The sequence below is a fragment of the Gymnogyps californianus genome, chromosome 3 (genome assembly GCF_018139145.2).
Source record: "Gymnogyps californianus isolate 813 chromosome 3, ASM1813914v2, whole genome shotgun sequence".
Classification (NCBI taxonomy): Eukaryota; Metazoa; Chordata; class Aves; order Accipitriformes; family Cathartidae; genus Gymnogyps; species Gymnogyps californianus.
Window position 1 is genome coordinate 8,839,758 of NC_059473.1, and position 22,683 is coordinate 8,862,440.

Below are 22,683 nucleotides of genomic sequence, written 5' to 3' on the forward strand. Positions count from 1 at the left end.
AGAGCATCTGGTCCTCCCTGAATTAATTTGTACTGTAGACAGGAACCGAGTACATGCCTTCTTTTAAATTCATGTGAAAAATACAAATATTCATATTTTTCACTCGACTTAACTGTCTGTCTAGTTGTGTTTTTCTTAAACAGGTTTTCCAAATCCAAAGTGACACGAAGCACGGGACTTACCTCTGGGAGTCCTGCGCGCTCAACCCTTCTCACAGACTAGCATTTACTCTGCGGCACGACGGAGTTTTCCTTGTCAGGCTCTGTGCTGCTTGCCACAGGAAAGCGCTTGGCACCACGGGTGGTTTTCCAGGTAGGACATCTGCAGAAACCGGGTTTGTGCAGCAGATAAAGCAGCTTGCCATTTCTTGGCCTGCCAGGTCCTTTCACAGAAGTGGCACACAGGAATAATGCTCTACAGTTATGTAAAATTCATTTCTTAAAGCTCTGAAGCATTAATTCTTTATCATACTGCATTGCAATGAGGTAGGAGGGGGAGCAGGCCAAGGGGGAAGGAGAAACAGAAAAGGCACTCTGGTTTTGAAGTGAGATTTAGGGTCAAATACGAAAACTAGCAATACCACGCCTAATTTCTGCCTCTGAAGCACTCATATGGGCATCAGGGTAATACAGCCAAGTGAAGTTACCAATCTCCCATTAACGTGTGAAGCAACATCAAACTCCAGTTACTCAGCTCACCGTAGGAACCCAGCAAGCACCCAACCTCCACTTTCTGATTCAGGAAGCACAAGCAAAGCCCAACGGTGGGGTGAAGAAGGAAGGGAGGACACGGGCTCCTGGTCAGGGGGATGATGTGTGCACAGAAAGGCCCCGGGAGAGATCAGAGAGGTGCAATACAGGCACAGGGCACGGTAAGGATCATGAGGTCGGGTCCCTGTCGGTGATGAAGCGCAGGTGAAGTTAGCACTCCAGTGCAGAAGTGCACGAGGGAGACTGGGAACGGCTGGCACATGGTGTAAAACCAGTTTGGGAATCAACAGGTTTGACTGGAACGCTTAGCTTAAAAACCTGGCTCCCAACTGAAGGTATTCAGGTACCTAAGTCAGATAGAGTCAGATACAGTCAGACATATCCAAAGACATTAACGTCTACCCTGCTGATAATAGGGCTCCGGTGGTTTAGAAATTTTACCCTAACTTTTGTCATCACTGAAATGAATCAAAATAATAAAAAATTTAAGTGATCCATCAAAATTTAAATGATCCATTCTAATTTTTTTTTTTTTTTAATTAGAAATGCTTATTGTAGCAGGCTAGGCTTAGTAATGGAACCCAATTATCTTTATACATCATATTAAACGTAAAACATTGCTGTTCCTGTAATTTAGGTCATGAAATAAAAATGTCACCAGTGTTGTTACTTTAGGTTTTAATAATCATTTTCTACAACATGAAATAGTTTGATTACCAAGACCTACCGGTGGTGGCAACTCACAAATAATGCTTCACACTCCCAACAAATGGCACACAAAACTTACCTTTCATTATGCATTTTAATAACTGAAGTTGTTCAATTCTGATTTTTATACAACCAATTATATATTAACACGTACACGTACTCAGTTCCAGTCACAGTGTATATATATTTTTGGATCCGCAGCAATATAAAATGAGTTCTACCTGTATATACATGTGCAAGTCTGAATGAGTCCTGAGTAATTTTAAAGTACTATTAGTCAAATCCTGTAAATTTTAACTGATGCAAATAAAACTCAGGTTTTACAGTGTTATGCTATTGTGAAGAAGCTATTTTTCAAAAAAAAAGAAATATAGCACTTTGCATTAGCTTTATGCATAGCTATGAGCTCTGTACAGTGCAGAGTATCCACTTACAGTCTGGGTAATTAGAAAATCTGAAAAGATGCTGACCGCATTCTTCGGTAACTATTGCTTCCTCTGCTTCTTAATTAATGGCGAGTGATTCGTTCTGCTTCAAAACAACCAAGTGTGGAAGACTTTTACAGGGTTTAAATTATATTCTTTCTGCTGCATATATTTTTGTAAACATTCAAGTTACCCAGGCCCTTTAATTCTTCTGAGGAAAACTATACAATTATACAATGAAATAGTTAAAGCGTGTGTCTGGGAGGGAAAAAAGAAACAACAGTGGAGTATGAGCGTTACCTTAAACACCACAGTATGCTATAAGGAAACAAAAGAGGAAGTGTTCTTTAAGGAACAGCTTGGACAGAAACCAAAAGGCTGCTCAGAAACCCTCTGTCAGCATGACACACCGCCACGGTAAACACGAGATGCTCTTGCACCACCAGAACAAATTGTCTGAGCAAATGGGAAGGAAGCACTCCCGCTAAGGAGCGGATCCAAACACAGCACGAGAGTCAGAATCTTTGTACAGTATTAACAGAGCAACTTACACAAAAATGTCTGTATACCCCATGCCAGGAAAATGCAGGCACTAATATGAGAGCTGGTAAAGGACACAGGCTAGCGTCAGGGCGTAGCTGTCTTTAAATGGAGTTGTTTTGATGCAGCTTCCCAGGTATGGAGGAAGGTACCCTTTTTCCTTCCCCCCATTTCTCTCGCACCGCAAAACTGAAGGCACCACTCCGACTGCTCTCCACCAGCAGAAGGGTCCTGGCCCAAAAGTTAGCTGGTCCCATGGCTGCTATAGTCAAAAACGCCTTTCCTGAAGAAGGGTGAGAATTCGCAGATGGTGTGTTTTGACAGAGTTAGCCCCACTTTATCAATGTGCAGTGGAGACGATGGAGATTTCAGCATTGCAGAGAAAAAGCTCCTGAGGTATTTCTGTGGAAGAGAATGAAAAATGTCATGAGGTTTACTTGATCAAATTGATTACGACCACTTTGAAGAATTAAATGAACAGCAGTATAAAAAAAAAGAAACAAGATCTTCATGGACTGTGAAAAGTCCTTTTAATAACCATCAGCATTTAAATCCATCCATAAAACAGGTCTACTGAAATGTTTGCATTAAGCTCAGGAAAAGCAGGAAAGAAGTATTTTCCACTTTCTTCCCCTGCCAAGCTTAGTAACTGTTTTATTCTGTGCTTGTGTGATGCTTGCTGGTTTAGTCTGTAGTCGTGTAATGCTTTCTGCTAATCGTGACCTGCTAATACTGCTGTCTAGCATTACCAAACACTATAGCAGGTGCAAACCTCCAATGTATTCTGCGGGAATTTCACTACATATGGACACAAAAGGACTTCAGAAATCTTTCCCTCATCAAGACTCCACAATCCTTGCATCGAAAAGGATTTGTTTTGATCAAGGCCATCTGCACAAAGACTGCATGACTTCCATATTGTCTCAGAACCCACCAGCATCTTTTCACTGAGCTGCCCTCTAAATTTTTTTTTTTTTTTTTAAGTCTTACACATAAGAAGCGTTCCCCTTCCCAAAAGTTAATATTCATCAACCGCTGTGCAACTTGCATCCATTTGTATCTAGAGAAATGGTGACAGATGTACATTAACACAAAGTTAGTTTTCACAAACCTGATGGGGTTTCCTTCACATATGGGTTGAATTATTATAAACATTGAGCATGATTTAATAAGTCATATTTATAACTTCTGAATGAAACACAGTAGGTATAATGTTGATCAGACCGGTGCTAAAGAAGTACCCAATGTCACTGAAACAGCTGTAAGGGAGATCTCATCTGGAGCACAGGGATAAACTCCTTTACTCTGCTATAGCCTGACCACAGAAAAAGATAACTCGAGAAATTATTCACAAAACTCGGACGCAGTGGGAAATATATCTGCAAGACAGAACAGCACAATCTCCTCTGAAGACCACAAGCTTTAGTTATTTGAATGCAGCAGCTTTTGGGTCATGGAAGCGGGTCCATGTTCGGGAAGCAGTCCTAATTATTCACTCTTCTCAAGGAGAATTCCTCTATAGTATAACAACCTGTTATCTATTTAAGTGCCTTGGAAACCAGCTGTATTAATGTCACAGAAAAGCAGGATAACAAAAAACAACAACAAAAAGCAGCTGACAGACACATAAGCTATTCTTTTGGCAGGACTGGTGAATTTTCTTTTTATATTCAGATCTCCCACAGGTTGTATTAATGTTCATGAAAAAAAAATTTCATTACAAAAATGCCTTCAAGATGAATTCCAACAGACTAAGAGGTAATTTAAAGTGAGCAACAGATGTCATATCAGCATTTGTCATAATTAGCTCACAAAGTAGGGCCTTTTAAAAAAAGTTCCAATCTAGTAATGCCTGAAGGATGAATACGGTAGAAAATCAAATGTAAAACATGGCATCCTGTTAGAGTTTTAGCACTGTGCTGAAAAGTTACTACAGTAATTCCAGTTTATGGCTACTGAAGGCTCAAAGCTACCAAAATTTCTCACCGGAGACATTACAAGGCCTATTGTGTTCACCTTGGTATGTATGGTCAGATAACTGACTGTCATGCCTTTCCTGTGGAGCCGTTATTCATTGTTTTGGCATGATAGGCCTAATGGCGGAGCAAAAAATCCCTCTGCTATAAGCGTATGCTTATCTGACAGGGAAACACTAGGAACAGTAGGTACACTTATTTTCCCAGATCTGCGCACAGGAGTTGCTAAGCGAATATCACAGATTCTTTGAACATGAAAAAGATCCTTGGGAAAATGGTAACAAGCAGACCCTACCAGATTATGATGGAATTCATTTTGTACGAAGGTTTCCAGCCATATGGCTTGGCATTGTGTGCTCTTCAACAACCACTTCTGAGCAAATTAGCCCTCTTTTAAATCCCATATCTGCATTTGCCCTTGTTTGCAATGCTGATGTGTTAGCATAGCACAGAGCTGATGTGCCCTTGACACAAAGAAGCTGTTGCTTCAATGAAATAAAGGCTGCTCTGCCCAGATATGCTGGCTAGGAGTTAAGTCCCATAGCGAGGGAAACTGTGATTGTTGGCAGAAGTGTTTGCTCACACCACAAGCATACGCCTCGATTAAAAAGCTGTGGCTAGGCAGTAAGGGGGAAGATCGTTCTGTCCTGTTGGCTGCAACGGGGATGACGAAGCGGAAGAAAGTGGTAGGAGAAAAGGAAGAGTGCTCCTTATCAGTGTGCGGAAAGATGCTTCCCAAATTCAGATGGGATAGGGAGAGGATGAAGGTCACAGTAAGCTGAGAGAGGGGCAGGAACACATCAACACCAAGTGCCAGAGAGATGATGGAAAGAAAATTTTCTTAGAGATCCAGAAGGGACTCGACATGGACTTTGTTGCAACCCAGGAGGCCGCTGCAAGCTGCTGGAGTGGGAGCAAGGCTAGATGAAAGGAGCTTCTCTGTCAGGACTTGGTGGGCAGAGGGAGAGTTGTTTTCAAAGCTTTTATATTAAATCCATTTCCAGCAGCAGATACGATTTTTCTCTATTTACAGAATAGTGTTATTTGTGCTGAGTTAAAACTAGGTGGGAAGCACTCTGGTATCTTTTGATGTGCTCGTTCAGAAAAAAATTTCTTAGCAGAGACTGGCAAGCTCAGGGTGCCTTCATAGCAACATATCTAAATTTTATACAAATTAGTGTTGTGAATTCCTACCAGCACTTCACCGATAGCATCTAAATCATCGTCCCTAGTATGCAAAGCACTATGTTATAGCAATCCTACTTTTGCTAGGTTTGCATGATTACCTTGGAAAGAAAAAACTAGGTAACTGCTACAAATATTCCAAGAGACTTGGTTTTATTACTCATTTTCGTTCGTTAGCCTTTCAAAACTCTAGCCATTTGTTCTGGATTATTTAGTCTGGTAATCAGTGTTCCTCCAAATGCACTTAGGAGTTTCATTTCACTAATAGCGTTCAACCTGCTATGTTGCTGGTTTGCTGGAAAATATCCTAATTATAAATTTGTAAACGTCCCAATGTGAGGGCACAGGACCCCGGCACTGTAACAGGGATGTAAAATGGGTAACTTACACATCAATCATGTTGGTTGCTCAGTCTAAACATACATTCAGGAACACCAGTTTAGAGAATGGAAATACTCTTCACATGTACAAAACATTTAAAGATAGAAAGCCAGGTTAAAAAAAAAATCCAAAATAGGAGAAGTAGTGGTTTTGCCCTCTTGGTACGCATTACAACCTTCATGACCTTTAACTTAAAATTTATGACAGCCGTATCTGCAAGTTTTAACTTTGCATTCCAAGGGTTTGCAAGTGAAACGAGACTGGAGAAAGTGTTGTGAGGCCCGAAGGTTTTTCTTTACTTACCAGTTTGAGTAGCTTTCCCTCCCTTTTAATTATGTGAATAGCAAAATGACAACCACTTTAAAAGCTTGTTAAAAATCATTTTAATAGGGTTCACCTTTTTAGCAGTAGGCCAGCTTTCATCTCGTGCTTGATCCATCGGCACAGCAAAGTAATTCTAATGATTTTTGCACTACTTCGTGATGTGGGGACCTCATAATTTTATACATTTTAATATAAATCCGTAACTTAATTTAAAGTTATTAAAGTTATTACAATCAAAAAGCTTTCTGGAATGTGAAAGTGTTCTTATCATCCTTTCAATTGTGGCATATTAAAGAGGAATTCAGTTCAATGACATTGTTCTCATAATCCATTAGAAACAGCAACAGCCTCAGAGACCAATAGCAGAGCTTAGCAAGAATTGGATTTTTTCATTAAACTTTGGTGTGCTTAAAAACTCATCAACTCTGGTACTTCCAGAAAGTGAAGAAACTTTGAGCTTTCTCTCTCCTACTGCTGTTTCTAGCAATTTCCTCAAAAAAGTCAGTGTTTTAAATTCTTTAAATATAACACTTTACAATTAACATTATAAATATCACCTGCTAATATCTGACAGAGCTGAAAGCACCACAAACTTTAATAAGATAAAGCCCCTTAGAAGGCTTTGGGGATTTTTGAAACAATAGCCTTTCTTCTTTGAAACAATACCCCCCTTTCAACACCTACACATCAACGTGACAGTCAAAAACTTTACCACAAGGTCACAGAAGGTCATCGGTGGCAGAGGCAGGACTAATTAACTTGCTCATCCACCTTCTAACGTTGGCCTCTCTCTCCCTTTAATATAGATGCTAGTTTCTCTCAGCACCAATCACATAATTATTCTGTTGACTACTGTTAAGTGCTGCAAGCTTTAAATCAAATCTTGATTTGAATTATTCATAGAGCAAAGCATACGCAGGTATCAACAGTCGTTTTCTATAGGATAGGAATCTGATTACAAAAAAAAAGAGACAGATTGAAGCATATTCCCTGATTCTGAAAAGCCACATTATGCTGCAATTAGGTATTTGCAAAGTAAGATCTTCCGAGGAAGACTGCCCAAAATAAGCAGACAGGAACATGCTTCGCTTCCAATCTGTGATCACAAAAATAAGGATCTGTTTAGAAGACAACGCAGACAAAGGGAGCCTGCTGTAATGCAGAAATGTGTAATGCAGATGGGAGTGCATCTTCTGCCTTTGTCTCCTAGAAAGAAATTGTTGGGCATATGCAAAGGAAAATAAACATTTGGGGATCCTCTCCCAAATTAACCAACTTTCTCTATTTTGGACCTTTCCATTGGTGTCTTGAAGAGAAAGAAATGACTTCCAGGGTGGTTTTTCAAATATGAAACACTGCAGAAATGCCAGCTATCGTCACTAACTACAGTCTCTACTGACAAAAAAAAAAAGCTCAGCTTAAATGGCACTGACAGACGACGGTGCCCCACAGAGACTTCAGGCTGGCAAAGGGCCCTGTCTGGGGTGATGCTATATACAGAATCTGATGAGAAGAGATCGTACGTCTTCCCAAGAAAAATAGGATTCAAACTTCTCATTGGATCTGCTTCTTCCTTGTGTTTTTTTCTTACTGGCAAAAGTCAGAGGGAATTAACACGCTGTATGGGGAGGTAGGCTGGGGTCGCAGCCTGTGATACCACTGGGAGAGCACAGAAGACAGGAACCCTTAGGGAAAGGGCTACAAGCTAAGCTAGCTCTGCCTCATCCGGGACACGCACCACATCTCAAACATCACGCAGGACTGGGTTATTTGGGGCAGATGCAGAGGACAAGAAAAGCCATTAGCCACAACAGAAGAAGTTTCTTTGTGAACCGAGTTCCAAGTGGTCAGGCTCTCTTGTGCCAAACATCCCAACATTACACAGCGAGGGGTATTCAAGCTGTCCAAACCAAGGCGTTTCGTCCAGGCAGTGGTCCCAACAGGCTCCTCTTGCGGTCTGCAAGGATAGCTCAGCCCTCCATGTCACGATTCGGTTCAACACAGTTAAGCTTCCGCCCTGTGCCTGCCACTAAAACCATCTCCCCTTCCCTTGGGGACCACCTGAGGCTAAACTGGCTGATTAGGAGTGAGTAATTGCCAGTATAATGTTCTGATAGCTCTCTAAAAGTAGTTTCAGATCTATTTCTGGATTTATTAAATTTGAGCAAAACAGGGAAAGAATTGGCAGATAGCAAGAATATAAAATACGAGGTGGCATTGCTTTGGAGTACAGCAGCTTGAAAGGATGGGGGACCGTACACAGACTATGACTAATATCTTCACCTCCAGCCATTCAAGATTAGGATCAGCTCTCCACTCACCAGATATAACTAGCTCAGAAACATTTTGGTCTTCTGTGGGGTTTTCTTTTTATTTTATTTTTTTTAATAACGAAAACATGAGGCTTCAATTCTTTTCCCCAACACCTTGACATATTGCAAGATATCATAAAGCAGATCTGAGCAGAATATGTGAGCAGGACAGCATGTGATATTCAATATCTCAAGTGATATTTCAGGCCCTTCGGGAAGTACCTAATGTCACCTCTGGATCCGTACACATTTATCTCCTGCACACACCCTTAGGTCATTACGGGCAGCTGTGATTTCATAGCAATGAGAAAAAGACTTACTGCCTGGGAGACTACCTGGTGCCTGAAGGATCTTATTTCTGTGAAAAATTTGGAGAGAAAGCTTCTAAAATTATGACATGATCACCTGGGCTGATATCTTTTGCAGAAACACCAGGATGGCTGGGTTCTCCTTACAAAAAACTACAGTATTAGACACTGTCAAAGTTTTGCAAAGCTTCCTTGAGGAGTCAGAGGTAACAAACGCCTCCAGAACACGTCTATGCCATAGGTACCAGAGACCTTGCTCTGGTCGCACACGACTTGTGTGAGCGCAAAGAGATTTTTCAGGAGAATAAAGGCAGATTCACATGTTTGAAAATGACAAGTCACCACCACGTTAGTCGTAATATTAAAGCGGGGGGTTATTTGCTTCAGATTGGCAGACATTAATTAGGGTCGAGGCTGGATTAACTGGCTTCACATTACACAAGCCAAGAATAAAGGATTGACTCGTTTTAATCAAATCCTTCCTGTTCACTTTGATTAGGCCTAATCAGAAGCAAGGCTGTTTACAGATAATGCCTAGTAGTCACCAAATAAATAAATAAATAAATAAAATCAAGAACTTCCCAATCAGTATCACCTTACATGATCTTTCCATCCAAAACAAATTCTACATATAGCCAGGCACAACACACATCGCCGGCTCTCCCGAAGCACACCTATGTTGAACTTCCAGCTGTCTCACCGACAGACTTTGCCTGCACGAACGTCCTCTTTACAATGGAGGAAAGCGAGCCTGACACCGCAGGAACCAGTACTGCTGAGGATGCAGCAGCTAGGCACAGCTTTGGGGGGAGCAGAGCGTTTGCTGCAGGGTCCAGCTGCCTGTGCCGTGGGCTGGCTATGTTTCCTAAGAAACCAGGATTTACGGGTTTCCCTTAATAGAAATAATACAAGTATGGCAAATTATGCTAGGTTGGGGTTTTTTAATTTACTAGTAAATAATATCTTGCCAATCCGACTGTGATACACATATGTAAACTCTTAACTTGTTAGACTGAACTTGTTTGCTAAGGAGCTAGATAGGAGGAGATGGGGTTGAAAGCTCCTACCAAAAATGTAATGTAGCTCTCTTGTTAGTGAACAGATTTACCTATATAGCTCCCAAATGTTAACATGGCTGTAAATGCTGGATCTATAAAAACAGAATTTTACTTTGATAGCAAAGAATTTAGCCTTTGCTTTTGTTGGAGCTACAAAACCGAACTATGGAGACTTGTGTTCTTGCCACTGCAGTGGCACTAACACTGCAGCAGTCTGTGTTGGTGGTGGACTTAACCCAAAGAGAGAGAGAAGCAGCAATACCATACACACCACTCCTTTGGGCATGTTTAGAGGTACCTAAATGACTTTGGAACTAAGCATGTAAGAATCAAGCTCTTTAAGCAGCTAAATTCCATTAAAAAAACAGGACTTACATCTTTAGCCCCTTGGGAAACTCTCCCTATGTTTTTTATGCACAGTGTAATGCAGATTCCTTGAATCAGGGTTAGTTTCCTCCACAGCTATACAGGTGAAAGCAGATTTTACCACTACATCTCCTGAAGTGCTTGAGCGCCACTAAAATTTAATTTTACCCAGGGTGGTACTGAAATTTACTTGAATTCATACACCTTTTCGAATTTTCGTAATGTACAAGCATTCTGAGAGATGCCAGTTATGATTCAAGGTGAAATTGCTCTCCTAGGTTTTCAAAATCCAAACTATTCATTATAGCTATTTAGAGCATTTTTCTGTGCAAGTCTAATGGCATGAGCACATTATGTTGAATTACTATTATGCTGCATCAATTGAATTAACCTCTAAAGTCAGTCTACAACCCAAATTACAATCTTATTCTGCCTGAAATTCATTTAAAATCCACAGGACTTAATATTTCTTACAATGCCTGAATGCTAAAAGCCTATATTCATTGGCTGTAAGTAGCTCCAATGAAAACTGAATTGTAGGCTGGCAGGCAAAAAAAAAAAAAAAAAAAGAAAAAAAAAAAAGGGCAGCAAGGTTGATTTACACCCTGATAGGGCAGCACCCTATGATTTACAGGTGCTTTATCAGTATGAGTCCTCTTTTGGAAGTGAATGGCCATATTAAGAGAGATCAAAACAGACCTGACTAGTGAAGGAAACCAATCTTTTCTCCGGAGCACAAGTCAAAACAAGTCCTGTCAAAACCTATTCAGAAAGAACAACAGGATTGAATTTACCACGCACCCCTGGGCCAGCAGCGACAGCGTGTCATCTGCTGGAGTGGCCTTGGCAAACAGCTACCAAACCACTTGACATGCATCACCCTCTACCTCCTTTGGTGAAATCAGATGCCGGAGGATGACTGATACGCTTGCTTTGAAAAGGGATAGCATCGAGTTCAACCCAGCGTCCTTGGTTGAGTGCTCCCTTTATTCATCTGCTCACATCTGAATGTGGAGAGCCATTATTGGAGACCGATAAAGGTAAACAACTTCAAAACTTGATTTGTAGGAGGATGTTTGTAAATTTATTCTGAACTGACAGCAAAACACATTAGGAAGTAGAGCTAAACTGGAGTTCAAACTATATGCTGTCACATATTCTGAACTTAGTAAATCATGATAAACGTACCTCCTTATTTTCTGATACTCTGAAATCTCTAAAAAGGAAAGAAAAAAAAAGGCCTCCGAATTGCACATCCTATTTAATTCTTCAGTTGTAACGGAGATAAACATTTTATCACAAAAGATCCAGTTTTTGAGGTAGGGATCTGAAGTTATACACCTAAAGAAACACCAGAATTATTGTAAAGGGGTATGTATATTATGTAAAGTTACCTCTTTAGCAAGAAGCAAACTCTGCAAAACAGGGTTTCAGACCTGATCTTGAATTAGGCACTGAGTTTGAGCAAATGAGACCAAGGGGCTGCTTACGCTCACTGTTCCTTCTGTATCCAGTAGCCTGTTGGACCAGAGCTTAAAATTAACTCACCCAGAAAATGACCCCAGGCTTTCACTCCTTCTGAACAACCATCTTTATTGTCTATTGCTATTGTAAGAATAACGTCTTGCATTTGCTGTGGGCCTGGCTGAGCGTCTACGGTATTTAATCAAAGTAACATTTTATTGGTATGGGATCAACTGCTGATGTACACAAAGTCCCGATTTCTACTTATTTGTATCTAGTGACTGTAATCAATAAGTAAAATTAATTTTATTTATTCACTTTTTGAAGCCAACAGGGCCTCACATGAGAAGCAGCACCACCCAAAAAAAGATGAAATGCTTCACTGCTGAGAGCTGCTACAACTCCTCTTTGAGGGCTGCCGCTTCAAAGAAGAAAAGCCAGGTGCCTTGGATAGCCCCGATGATGCACTGAAGGCTGGGAACCTGACGTGTGAAATTGCTCTCAGACGGCTAACTGCAAAGTCTTACTGTCTGCAGGCAAGGCAAGACTTTAGCGTTGTTGCTGAAAAGCAGTTATTTTTGTTCTTAAATTTTTTAAACCGTTACTAGAGGTTATGAAAGGCACTTGGTGCAGTCTAACTATACCTAATCTAGAAAATGATCCGAGACATGGATTTCACGTAACTGATATTCACAACATGACCCAACCACACATGCTCTTCTCTTGTCTTTGTGGATGTGTCTATGCTCTTTCCTTCTGTGCTCCCGTTGCACCCCTATTCCTCTAGTGGGAAATTAAAACCATCACTCCAAGATGCTGCATTCTGTAGTTCAGACTATGGGTATGAAACAATCTTCTCTAGGATTATCAGATACTGACATTTGCAGCGGTTTACTTTTGCACTAGCAGGCATACCTGGCGTGCATTCATGTCTGTAACAAAAGGAAAAGCTTCCTTTTACCTTTCAATGATTATCAAATGTATTCTGAATGCTTTCCGAAGTCCATCTCACCGAGATGCTTCTAGGAACAGTATTTACAACCACCCTGTCAGAGGCAAACATTCAACCTGCAAGAGTCAGGCTGGTGAGCAGCTGGCTCTAAAGCTCTTCTTAAAAAGCTTTGGTATTAGGGATGTTGTTGTAAGCTGATACTGGAGTCTAATAATTTCCTTTTAATAATCACTTTGAACAGACACGTAATCAGTAGCTTTGAAGGGTCTTTGTGACTGGCATCAGAGTCAGGAAAAAAATCAAACATAAATGCTAACTCTGACCCCACTCGACAGGGGTTTTGCAATAGAAACATCAATTCACCTGTAACTAGCATGAAGCAGGGCTCAGTTAAATATATTAAGGGATGGGGCTGTGAAACAAAGGCTGGTGGGATGTATTCATGAAGTTCATACTGAATATTCAGATGATGAATCATCTAAAATCTCATTAAAATGTGTCTGCCCTCATAACTTCAAGGAAAACCTGAAGAAATGAGGTCTCAGACAGACTCAAACATTCTGTTTGCCCAAATTTGTCAACAAATATTTTGAGATTTTTTTTCCTCAGATGTTTCTTTTGGTGATTGCCACCAAGGTGTTAATTCTGAAACTAATAACACATTTAAATAACAAGAGTGAATTCAAGTTCAAGGAAAGGTGCTATTCCCATTATTTCACGTCTTCCTTAAGAATGAGATTCCTGGAGCCATGCAAAACCAACAGAATCTCACTTTTAAAGGGGAAAGTCGGAGTGGTTAGCTTTAGAGCCCTATACCAAAAAAAACCCTAGAAATTATCACCTCCAAAGGAACTCAAGTGAGAATACAAACTAAAAAAAAAAACCAAAGCATTTGGCTTTTAAGTTAAAGAATCTTATTTTGGAAGCGTAATTTTGACTGTAGGTAACAGCAATATTTTAGTCAGTTCAGTGTCTACGATGCTTTGCCCAGCCAGTTCTACAGATTCAAGAGCAAAATTGAATTATGCAGTTCATACAAGATTTATTTCTGCCTCTTGCATTAACACCTATCATTGAAAACCTCATCATCATACATTAGGAAGTGAGGAGGTTAAGGACAATTGTATTATTAATTTTAAATAAATTGAGTGTGTCTATCTTTTAAAGAGGTTCAAAGTACCAAGAAAAAAGAAGAGCAGAGACAATGCCAGGAAGATGTATGTGCTCCTACAAAACTTGACGTAGGCTCGCCTTACCATACTGTTACAGGTTGACTTTCTTTCATTCCCTGAGCTCTGTAAGTACAGCAAAAGGAAACACACGACTTCTACCGACCGTTGAGCTATCGGTGCATCCCCGATCAGGGATTTTGCTTGTTCCCCTTTGCTGTCCACAAACAAACCTGAGGAAATGCAGCAGTGGGAATAGGGAACAGGAAACAGGGAACAGAGACAAGGAGACAGGCTGAGGCTTGGGGGAGTTTTAGTTTTCCTTTAAGGAACAACATGTTGGGATTTTGTCAGCATAACAATTGTTTTTTCCTAAGCACATTGGTGACAGCAAGAGCAGAAAAGAAAGCCTAGTGGGTCTATAACTGCAAGGCTTCTGACCAAGGAGTCAAGAAACACAACTCGATCTGCTATGTCAGCTTAGACTCCTGCCCAGCTTTTCCGGCTGCACAACGGGAAAATGGGGCTGCTAATAATCTTCATTACTACAACAAAGCATGAGTCTAAGAGAAGAAGAAAAATAATCAGGGGAATGATATGATACAGAAATGCAGTATCCAAAGAAGCTGGGATTTCAGGAAAACTTTTTTACTGTCATCCACAGATCTAGCAACTCACCAAGGAATAAAAGATATTTTGCAGTTAAAATGGGAACAGATACCTTCACTGAATCACGTATCCCTTGTGACATGGGTTTCCTTTGCAAAGTTTTTGCTTAAAAAAATAAAAAAAGGAATATACATCATCTGATTTCATTTAAAAAAAGGATCCTATACTCTTATCTACTGATTTCTAATTGCATGAAAGGATAGATACACACTAACTTCTATTCATTAACTTTAATCAAAAGAATTCTTGGCTGTTTCATTTAAGGTGGATTTAATCAAGCAAGGTTGGCTCTGAAATTACAGTCTTTAGACTGCAGAACAATTAGAGTTTTGCCCTGCAACAGGTCCCTGATGAAATACTAAATTAATAGATTGCAATAGGGCATTTTGGATAGGTAAATTTAAATATAATTTAAGTGTTTCTCTTAAGATGTATAGGCGAAACCTTTGTGCAAACTTGCACGTTATTTTTCCAAACCTCTATGGAAATGTAAGATATTGCTCAAAAGACTTATATTATACCAACAAACACCAAAGCAAAAGTGTTTACATTGCAATGACATATCACGCTGGAGATCAAAGACTTCTCCTCAGGTTCATCTCACACAAAAATAGTACACATAATGTGCTTTCCTACCAACAAGGTATTGGGAAGCTTTTGGTTATTAAGCATTTGTACCAGCTAGGATAAATAAAAAAACTTAATGTTTTACATAAACTTTGCATTTATTGTGATTTTAAATCATAATCGTCATAATTTGGGGCTCTCTGGAGTCTTTTACTCCAAGTAATTTCATCTCCATTATGATGAAATATGCCCACTTCTAATCTCAAACTGAAATAAGGTAACTCTACATGACAATCTTAAAACAAAGCAAACCCTACAGCCAGCCCCCCTGATTCTAGTTGCCTTGAAAGGTACCACAAACCCCTCTGTTGTCCTCAGCACTTCTGCTGCTGTGGCACGAATCCAAGAGGTGATGCCTAGGAAAAAACCAAACTCTTCCTAAACTGTCCCACAAAGGATGTTTTGGACAAGTCTTTTTATAATTAGGTGCAAGGAAAATTTCCCTGACTAAAGCCAAAGTGAGTCAAATAAAATAACAGTTTAGATATCTGCACTAGAACCAGCTCTCTGATTGTTGTACGTTTAGTTAATTGGAAGAGTAGTTTTGCCCCTACAATGACTCCCAGTCGATCTGCTTCATTTTCCTAGATCAGACTGAGAGCTGCAATTTAGTTTTGATGTAAAGAAAAGAGCCCGAAAGGCCATTTCAGTAACCAACTGCTAATTCCAGCAAATACTCTAGTCAGGCTGTTTGACTGAAACAACAGCTTAAGTTGTCTTATCCCTCACACAGGTGTACATTGGAGTTTGAATGTTAATTTGTTATGTGCATACTTAAAAAAGAAAAAAATGTAAATTAGGAAAAGAAACTGCTGTTGCTTAGAGATGACCTGCGGAAAGCACTGGACTAGCCAAATTTGTACTGCCCCGCTTCAATCCAAAAAGTTCAGGAAAAACAATGTGAAGCCACAGCCTATTCAAGATGTATAAATACCTAATGTAAAAACTGGAAGAGCAGAGTAACTTCTTTGTCATCCACCACCAGGATGACAGCTCTACTAATGATCTTGCAATACAGAATATTTGTTCAGAAAACTTACCAGACTGATATTTGTCAGGCTGTCATCTATTTTTAGTCAACAAAATCAGCTCAGACATTGCATAAGAATATACATTTTTGTTGGCCTGGAAGCTGGGCTTTGCTTTTTCTAAAAATGCTGTATTAGCTCATTAGCTCTTGACTAACCATGTGGAACAATCAAATAAGCTTTTATACCATACTACAGCTATAACAACACATCACCTGCAAGGCTTGAAAGAGATTGCAAAGGGTTTTCAGCAAATCAAGGTACAGGATCAGGTATGAAAGTCAACTGAATACAAGCCATGTTTCTGCTTGTTACCAAGATCTAACGCCCTCCCCTTTTACCTGATCAAATTCCCAGGTGAGAAACGCGCTATGGTCAAAAGGCCAAGAAACCACACCCCTTACACAGGCAATCCATCCATTTACTACTTTCCAGTTAGCCCACTGAAGTGTGCTCAAGCTTCATACCAGATTGAAAGCCACGAGGCAGTAACAGCCAGTATTTTAAATAGAACTGGCGCCTGTGCCATCTTCCACTATCGCACTTTTTCTGCCTGCCAAATACTTTCCCAGCATAACTCAAGATGTGCTTTGAGCCTTCAAAGCATTATGTGACTTTGGAAGCCATCATTACTTAGGTGGTTTCTCTCACTCTTCACCAAGGAGGCTGCAGCTAGGTTAGCTGAAACTCTCCAGCCGTTGGCAAAGCCAGAGCAAACCACTGCAAACTATGTAGAGAAAAGAAAATACCACGATTAGAGATCCAGACATGAGGGGGTTTTGATCAGCTTGTTGCATGCAATTCCTCATGGCAAGCATGGTAACATTTGCTTGGCTCCTTGTCCTCTTTACCTAGCTTTTCCTTAGCCACAGGGGATCTTCAGTTTCTCCAACACTGAGTGATTTGTCAGGATTATTGAGTGGCATGGCCAAGCGTGCTATCTGGCATATAGCAAAACATATTCATGTGAACAGTGGTCGTATATTATTATTATTATTGTTTGCAAAATATATAGGTAATAAATTTTTAATGACTTAATTTTGTTAAAATAGATACAATTTAATTTTAAGCTAAAAACTGGCTATACAGAGAGCTGTAAGTACTATATGACCATGATCAAAGCATCACTATACACAGAAGTTTTAACATGTAGAAACATTACAATAAAATATGTTAGTAAATCAATGAAAGGTCAGAAAGATTAAGGGATTCAATTTCTTACTGGTACAAAAATATGCAAATTGAGTACTAGACTGGAACGTGGCCATGCCTTTATGCCCTCTATAGAGGACATGAAACAAAAAAAATAGATTACATTTTGCGCTATATGTAAGACAGCCTCACATCAAAAGTCAGTGGAAGGATATTTTGTTGGTAGATCAAAGAAAAGGTGAAGTATGTAGAAAAAAAAATTCAAAACATGCAAGAAAAGATTCCAGTTGGAAGCAATCTACTTTTATATTCATTTCTCTAAAGCTCGACTTAATGGTCCTTTAGCTCTACAAAGAATATAATTCTTAATGACTTGCATGATCAGGTAATCCCCATGTGGCTACAATATAGTTGCGGGGTGTATGGTTTAGTCTTTGTTCACTCCTGCTCTTCTTTCCTAAAACCCCACCTCCTGCCCCTGGGCTACAATAACACATGCATTAATAGAGAAATATAAAGACTTAACGTGTGATAGGAGTCAAAATTATGCCATCCACATGGCACTGCAGAACAAGCAAAAAAACCCAAACCCTCATAAACTCAGTAACCTTGTGTCCACAATAGAATTAATTTTCAAAATTAATTGAAAGAAATAATACATTCAGAAAGCTGGGTTACAAAATAAAGCTCAAAGATGCCTAAATATCGCTTTCCTTCTGTCATGAGATATTTGGATATAGTAACTATGATAAAATAGTAAATCTTCAGCTAGCAAATTGCATTTAAAGTAGCAATATTTTTTTTAATCTTGTCTTGCACAGAGACCATCTGTCTACAGTGAACACTTACCTCACCCACAACCTTTCCCCTTTAAATAAATGTACCTCCTATGAATATCTCTAAAGAGATGCTTTTTTTCCTAGACTAGGATTATTTTTTTTTTTTAAGGCATGTTTCATTACTTTGCAATCTACTGCTGCCATCTCCTGTGTTAAATGAGGCAGCAAGTAACTTCATACTTACAAGCAGACTATTTAACTTTGACCATATGGGAATGGTTTCTGTTGGTCAAGCAGAGAATACTCCACCTAAATACACCACAGAAGCCTGTTAAAAAGTTGGCATTACCTCTAAGTGGCTCCGTCGTTCTGCAATCACTCGTTCATCCTTGTTTCCAAAGAGCTTCTTTGGAGGGAATTCTAAAGTGGCAAGCTGGAAGACATTAAAGGATGAATCGGCATCAGAAGTGACAAGCTCAAATGAGAAAATTCTCTTTAAACTACGAAGCAACCGGGAAGAAGAAAATGCCAAATATTCATGAGCTACACTATATGCTATTAGCAAATATCACATTATACATTTCTACTGACGTTATTACGATCAGGTCTGTAGTACCGCTAAGATAACAATGCATTTTATCATAAATGAGTGACAGAAAGCAAATTTAGGAATTAGACTGCCACTGTTTGCCCACTTAAAGATTACAAAGTTGCAAACTGAATCTGATGTGATAGCACCAACTAAGAAGTAAGAAATATCTCTTCAGGAATTCTGTGTGTCTTAAAAGATTGCATTCAGTCTCTTAAAAACTGTGGTCTCCAACCGTACTGTCATGTAATTTGTTTGTCTTTTCTTATGTTGTATCGTAAATGTAAGATCATTGGATCTAAGAACTATCACTGAAGGTATGCTGTGGAAGATGGCATTGCTGGACTCCAGCTGACACCTAGGCTGGACTTGAGTGACCCTTCATTGTGCCTTGAACTATGACATCTTACTTCACAGTGGGAACAGGCTAAGAGCATGGATGTACGCTGCAATGGTAGCTAAGATGATGGGAAGTGAGACTTCTTGAGCTGTAACCCAGCTGTAGCTCAACCACATTCAAATGTGTGTCCACGCTGGAAGCTCATAGCTTTAATTTCTGAAAAGAATCCACGGGAGCAGGCAAAATCCCATTTATCACACTGAAAGTGAAAACAAGGCAGCGGCACAACTCCTAAAAACAACTATTCAGATCTGTCCTTTTAGGAGTTCTTCCACAGAGGCGTTCAAAGCTATCTTCTAATTTCTTTTTCATCCTGTAGGAACTGTGACAAGTTACACTGGTAAGGGAGAGAGCGAGGGAACTGTCTTCCTTTCTTGTACACCAGCTAATAAAATGCTTGAACAAATTCCAGCCAGCTGTATCTGGAAAACACACAAAAGACTCAAGAGTTGGTAACAAGTACCGATGAACTTGGTCTGCTAAGCCACTGCTGCTGGGAACGATGCACAAGAAAGCAAGTCCTCTCCACGTAGTTTGTGTTTGCACTTGAAGACACATCAAAACCAATTGCTTCCTAGCTCTCACTGTATGAGCCAGAAATATGCAACCTCCCATTGGCATTGCTGGAGTTGTTGTGCAGGCGAAAGCCCTGTGTAAAAATGCCTCCTGCATGAACTCCCCTGGCTATTTGATGATATTGAACTAATAAACAAGATGCATCATCTTCTAGCATATCAGCACATACAGGAGGACTGTAGAGAATTTATGGCTGGTTACAAGGAGCAGCAATATACTGAATTAAATGAGGAGCTTCATTATTAACATTGAATGTAAGCATCTTTAAAATACAGAGGAATTCTGCAATACAAATAATTTATTCCCATTCTCTGGTTCAACTCTAACTCGGACAATTTTAAGGCAATGCCCAGACATCTTCAAATGAGCGATATCAAGTGATGTGGGGCACCAGAGGAGATGGAAGAGATGTCTGCTCTGCATCAGTGTCGCCAGCACGCCCCAATTATATTCCTCAAATTTCTCCAACCATATTCTTCTCGGTGTTCCTGCTTCTTCATGCTGGCAGGACAAGGAGTACACAGCCAAACAGTATCCTATAATTACATCCTTGGGACTTATTTTCACTGCATTACGTGCTTCTTAACCTATACAGGATTATAAGTGCTAATATTTTCAAGGACTTCAAAATCCCACCCCTGCAGAAACTGTATTTTATTAAATACTACTGCATCATGTCACTGCCAGAAACAAGCAAGGTAAAACAACTACCACCACAATCCCCTCCTGGCCCTAGGGAGATTGTTTTTATATTTATTTTCTAATAAATACTTTCATTATAGAATTTTAAAGTAGTGTTTGTTAAAAAACAATTTGCACAAATAAAAAAACCCTACTGCTACAATGTCCTCAGACACACTCTGTAGAGTCAAAGCAAGGTATTACAGCTAAAATCAGGAATGACTTCTTTATGTAAATTAAGTTTGATTTTAACAGGCATTTGGGGACTGATTCTACAAAACTTTGGGATGGGCAAGTTATTTTCCTAATCTGTTAACTTTCTGGATACATCTTAGAAGAAAAACAGTTGCATTTTCTAAAGCCAGTAAGTTTTGCTAAACTTACTCAAACCGAAGTAGCTACTCACATAGTTTTAACATTTCTTAACTCCCAAAACACTACAATGCACAAATCTTTGAAACAAAGCCAATGAAAGTCCATTATTACAGTCATGAATTTCATATGCAAGAGAAAGGCGTCAGCCAGTGAACTTGGCTCTGAAATGTTCGAAGTCACAACATGTACCTAAACGAAAAACCTGATTTCATTGCTGGTCAAGACCTGGATCTGAATACTTTGGACTTAGAGAACTATATTAACAAAAATCTTCATCCAGATCAGAACAGCAATGTGCCGAACTATACTTGGCACGCATATATACGTTACTTATGTTTGTAATACACGCGTGTACAGAATATACCTATACATACACACGTTACTTGGAAGAATTTTGCATCCTGCAGAGGGTACGTTATAAAGGACTGATCATCTACTGCAGTCACCATCTCTACGGGGCTGGATGCAGAAGGCGCAAAACCTTGGGCCTGCTGGAACATTTCTGTGGTGTCCCACTCTTTCCCAAGGGTCCCTGGGATCCTCTTTTAGCCAAATGATTGGCAGATGTCCATCTCACAAATAAAAAAATGGAGACCATTTCTGTCACACAACGGATGACCACCCAGCTATATGACAGAAAAATCTCCAGCCATGGATTTCACCGTCATTTCAGCAACTCTTGGAAACCCTGAATTATTCCAATGTGTTCTACCCCACTACATGCCAAGAGTCTAATCCCCACCAAAATGAAAAAAAGAAGAGACTTGAGTTTCAGGCTGTCCAAACACTTAATGCAGACATGACAGCACCAGTTTCCACCCAGTTCACAGCTTGAAAATCATCTTTGCAACATGAGAACTAGAACCATTCATGCGGCAATGTGAATTATGCAGTCCTCTATGTGACTGTGGAATTTCACCGTAATAGGAAGCTGGACCATTGTAGTATATTTATATAAAAATACAATATTAGTATATTTACCAGAGGTAGTGTGCTTATATATAAACACAGCATTGATCTCTATCACTCTGACTTACAAAGTTACTCCTTTAGTGAGGGGAAAAATACGTTGGTGCAAGAGTTCCACAAATATGCAGAGTGACAATAAAATGTTCTCATCTTGTCATAATTTTGGTTTATAAAAAAAAGAAGAGAAAAAAAGCCCAGCAATACAAATATACTGAAGTAATGATAAATGTTACGATAATTGTCTATAAAGATCCTCTGTCCTGATGTATCATTTGACATACAGACTCTGAATGTAATTGTATGCGATTCAGAAACGAAACGAGTCGAGAGAATTTTGAGATTTAAAATACCTTACCCATTTAAGCCAAATTGCAGTAGCAAATATTTCAATAAATTCATTAAATTTTGTTATTAGTAGTGCTACAATGCCTTTAAGAAACTGCACAGTAACTTCAGATGAGATTACCACTGCTACATGTTAATGCACACAGCACAGTATGTGACTGAGCCGCATTTGTTCTGTCACTTAAATATGTAAGAGATCTGCAGGTGTAGATTTTGCATCGAGATGTTTGCCTTGGCTCAAACACTATAAGAGTATTTCACACTATCCAGATTCAGAAGTATAAATTATTCTTTTAGAATTAAATGGCTGTGTACCATCTGGCTCAAATTAATTCTTCAAGGGTCACACCTTGACCACGAGACAAGCGTTTTGCAGCAATACAAGGCATAGCAGTCGGATTCTACAGGTAACAAGGTAAATTATTGTACTTTCCTGAAATTTCTGAAGCATGCCCCTCCTCTCCCTGTCCCCCTTGTTGCAGTGGCAGTGAAAGCGTCTGGCAGTCAGTCTTTTTCGGCGGGGATGTTTTGTCGGTTTTTAGGGCTGCTGATGAGCTGATATGTTTTCTGTCAGGGGAAATTAAGAGGCATATTCCCCAGCCTGACAGAAAGAGT

General features: G+C 39.7%; 1 protein-coding gene across 1 annotated transcript in view; it reads right to left on the reverse strand.

Moving 5' to 3' along the window:
- Positions 1–1,425: 1,425 nt before the first annotated feature.
- KIF16B (kinesin family member 16B) overlaps positions 1,426–22,683 on the reverse strand; it is a 146,972-nt gene continuing 125,714 nt past the window's right edge. Inside the window, exons 25-26 of the mRNA XM_050893407.1 lie at positions 18,483–18,566; positions 1,426–2,785 (exon numbers count right to left, since the gene is read on the reverse strand). Of these exons, the coding sequence (XP_050749364.1) occupies positions 2,627–2,785; positions 18,483–18,566 (243 nt within the window). The 3' untranslated portion in view covers positions 1,426–2,626. The remainder of the gene's footprint in view (positions 2,786–18,482; positions 18,567–22,683) is intronic.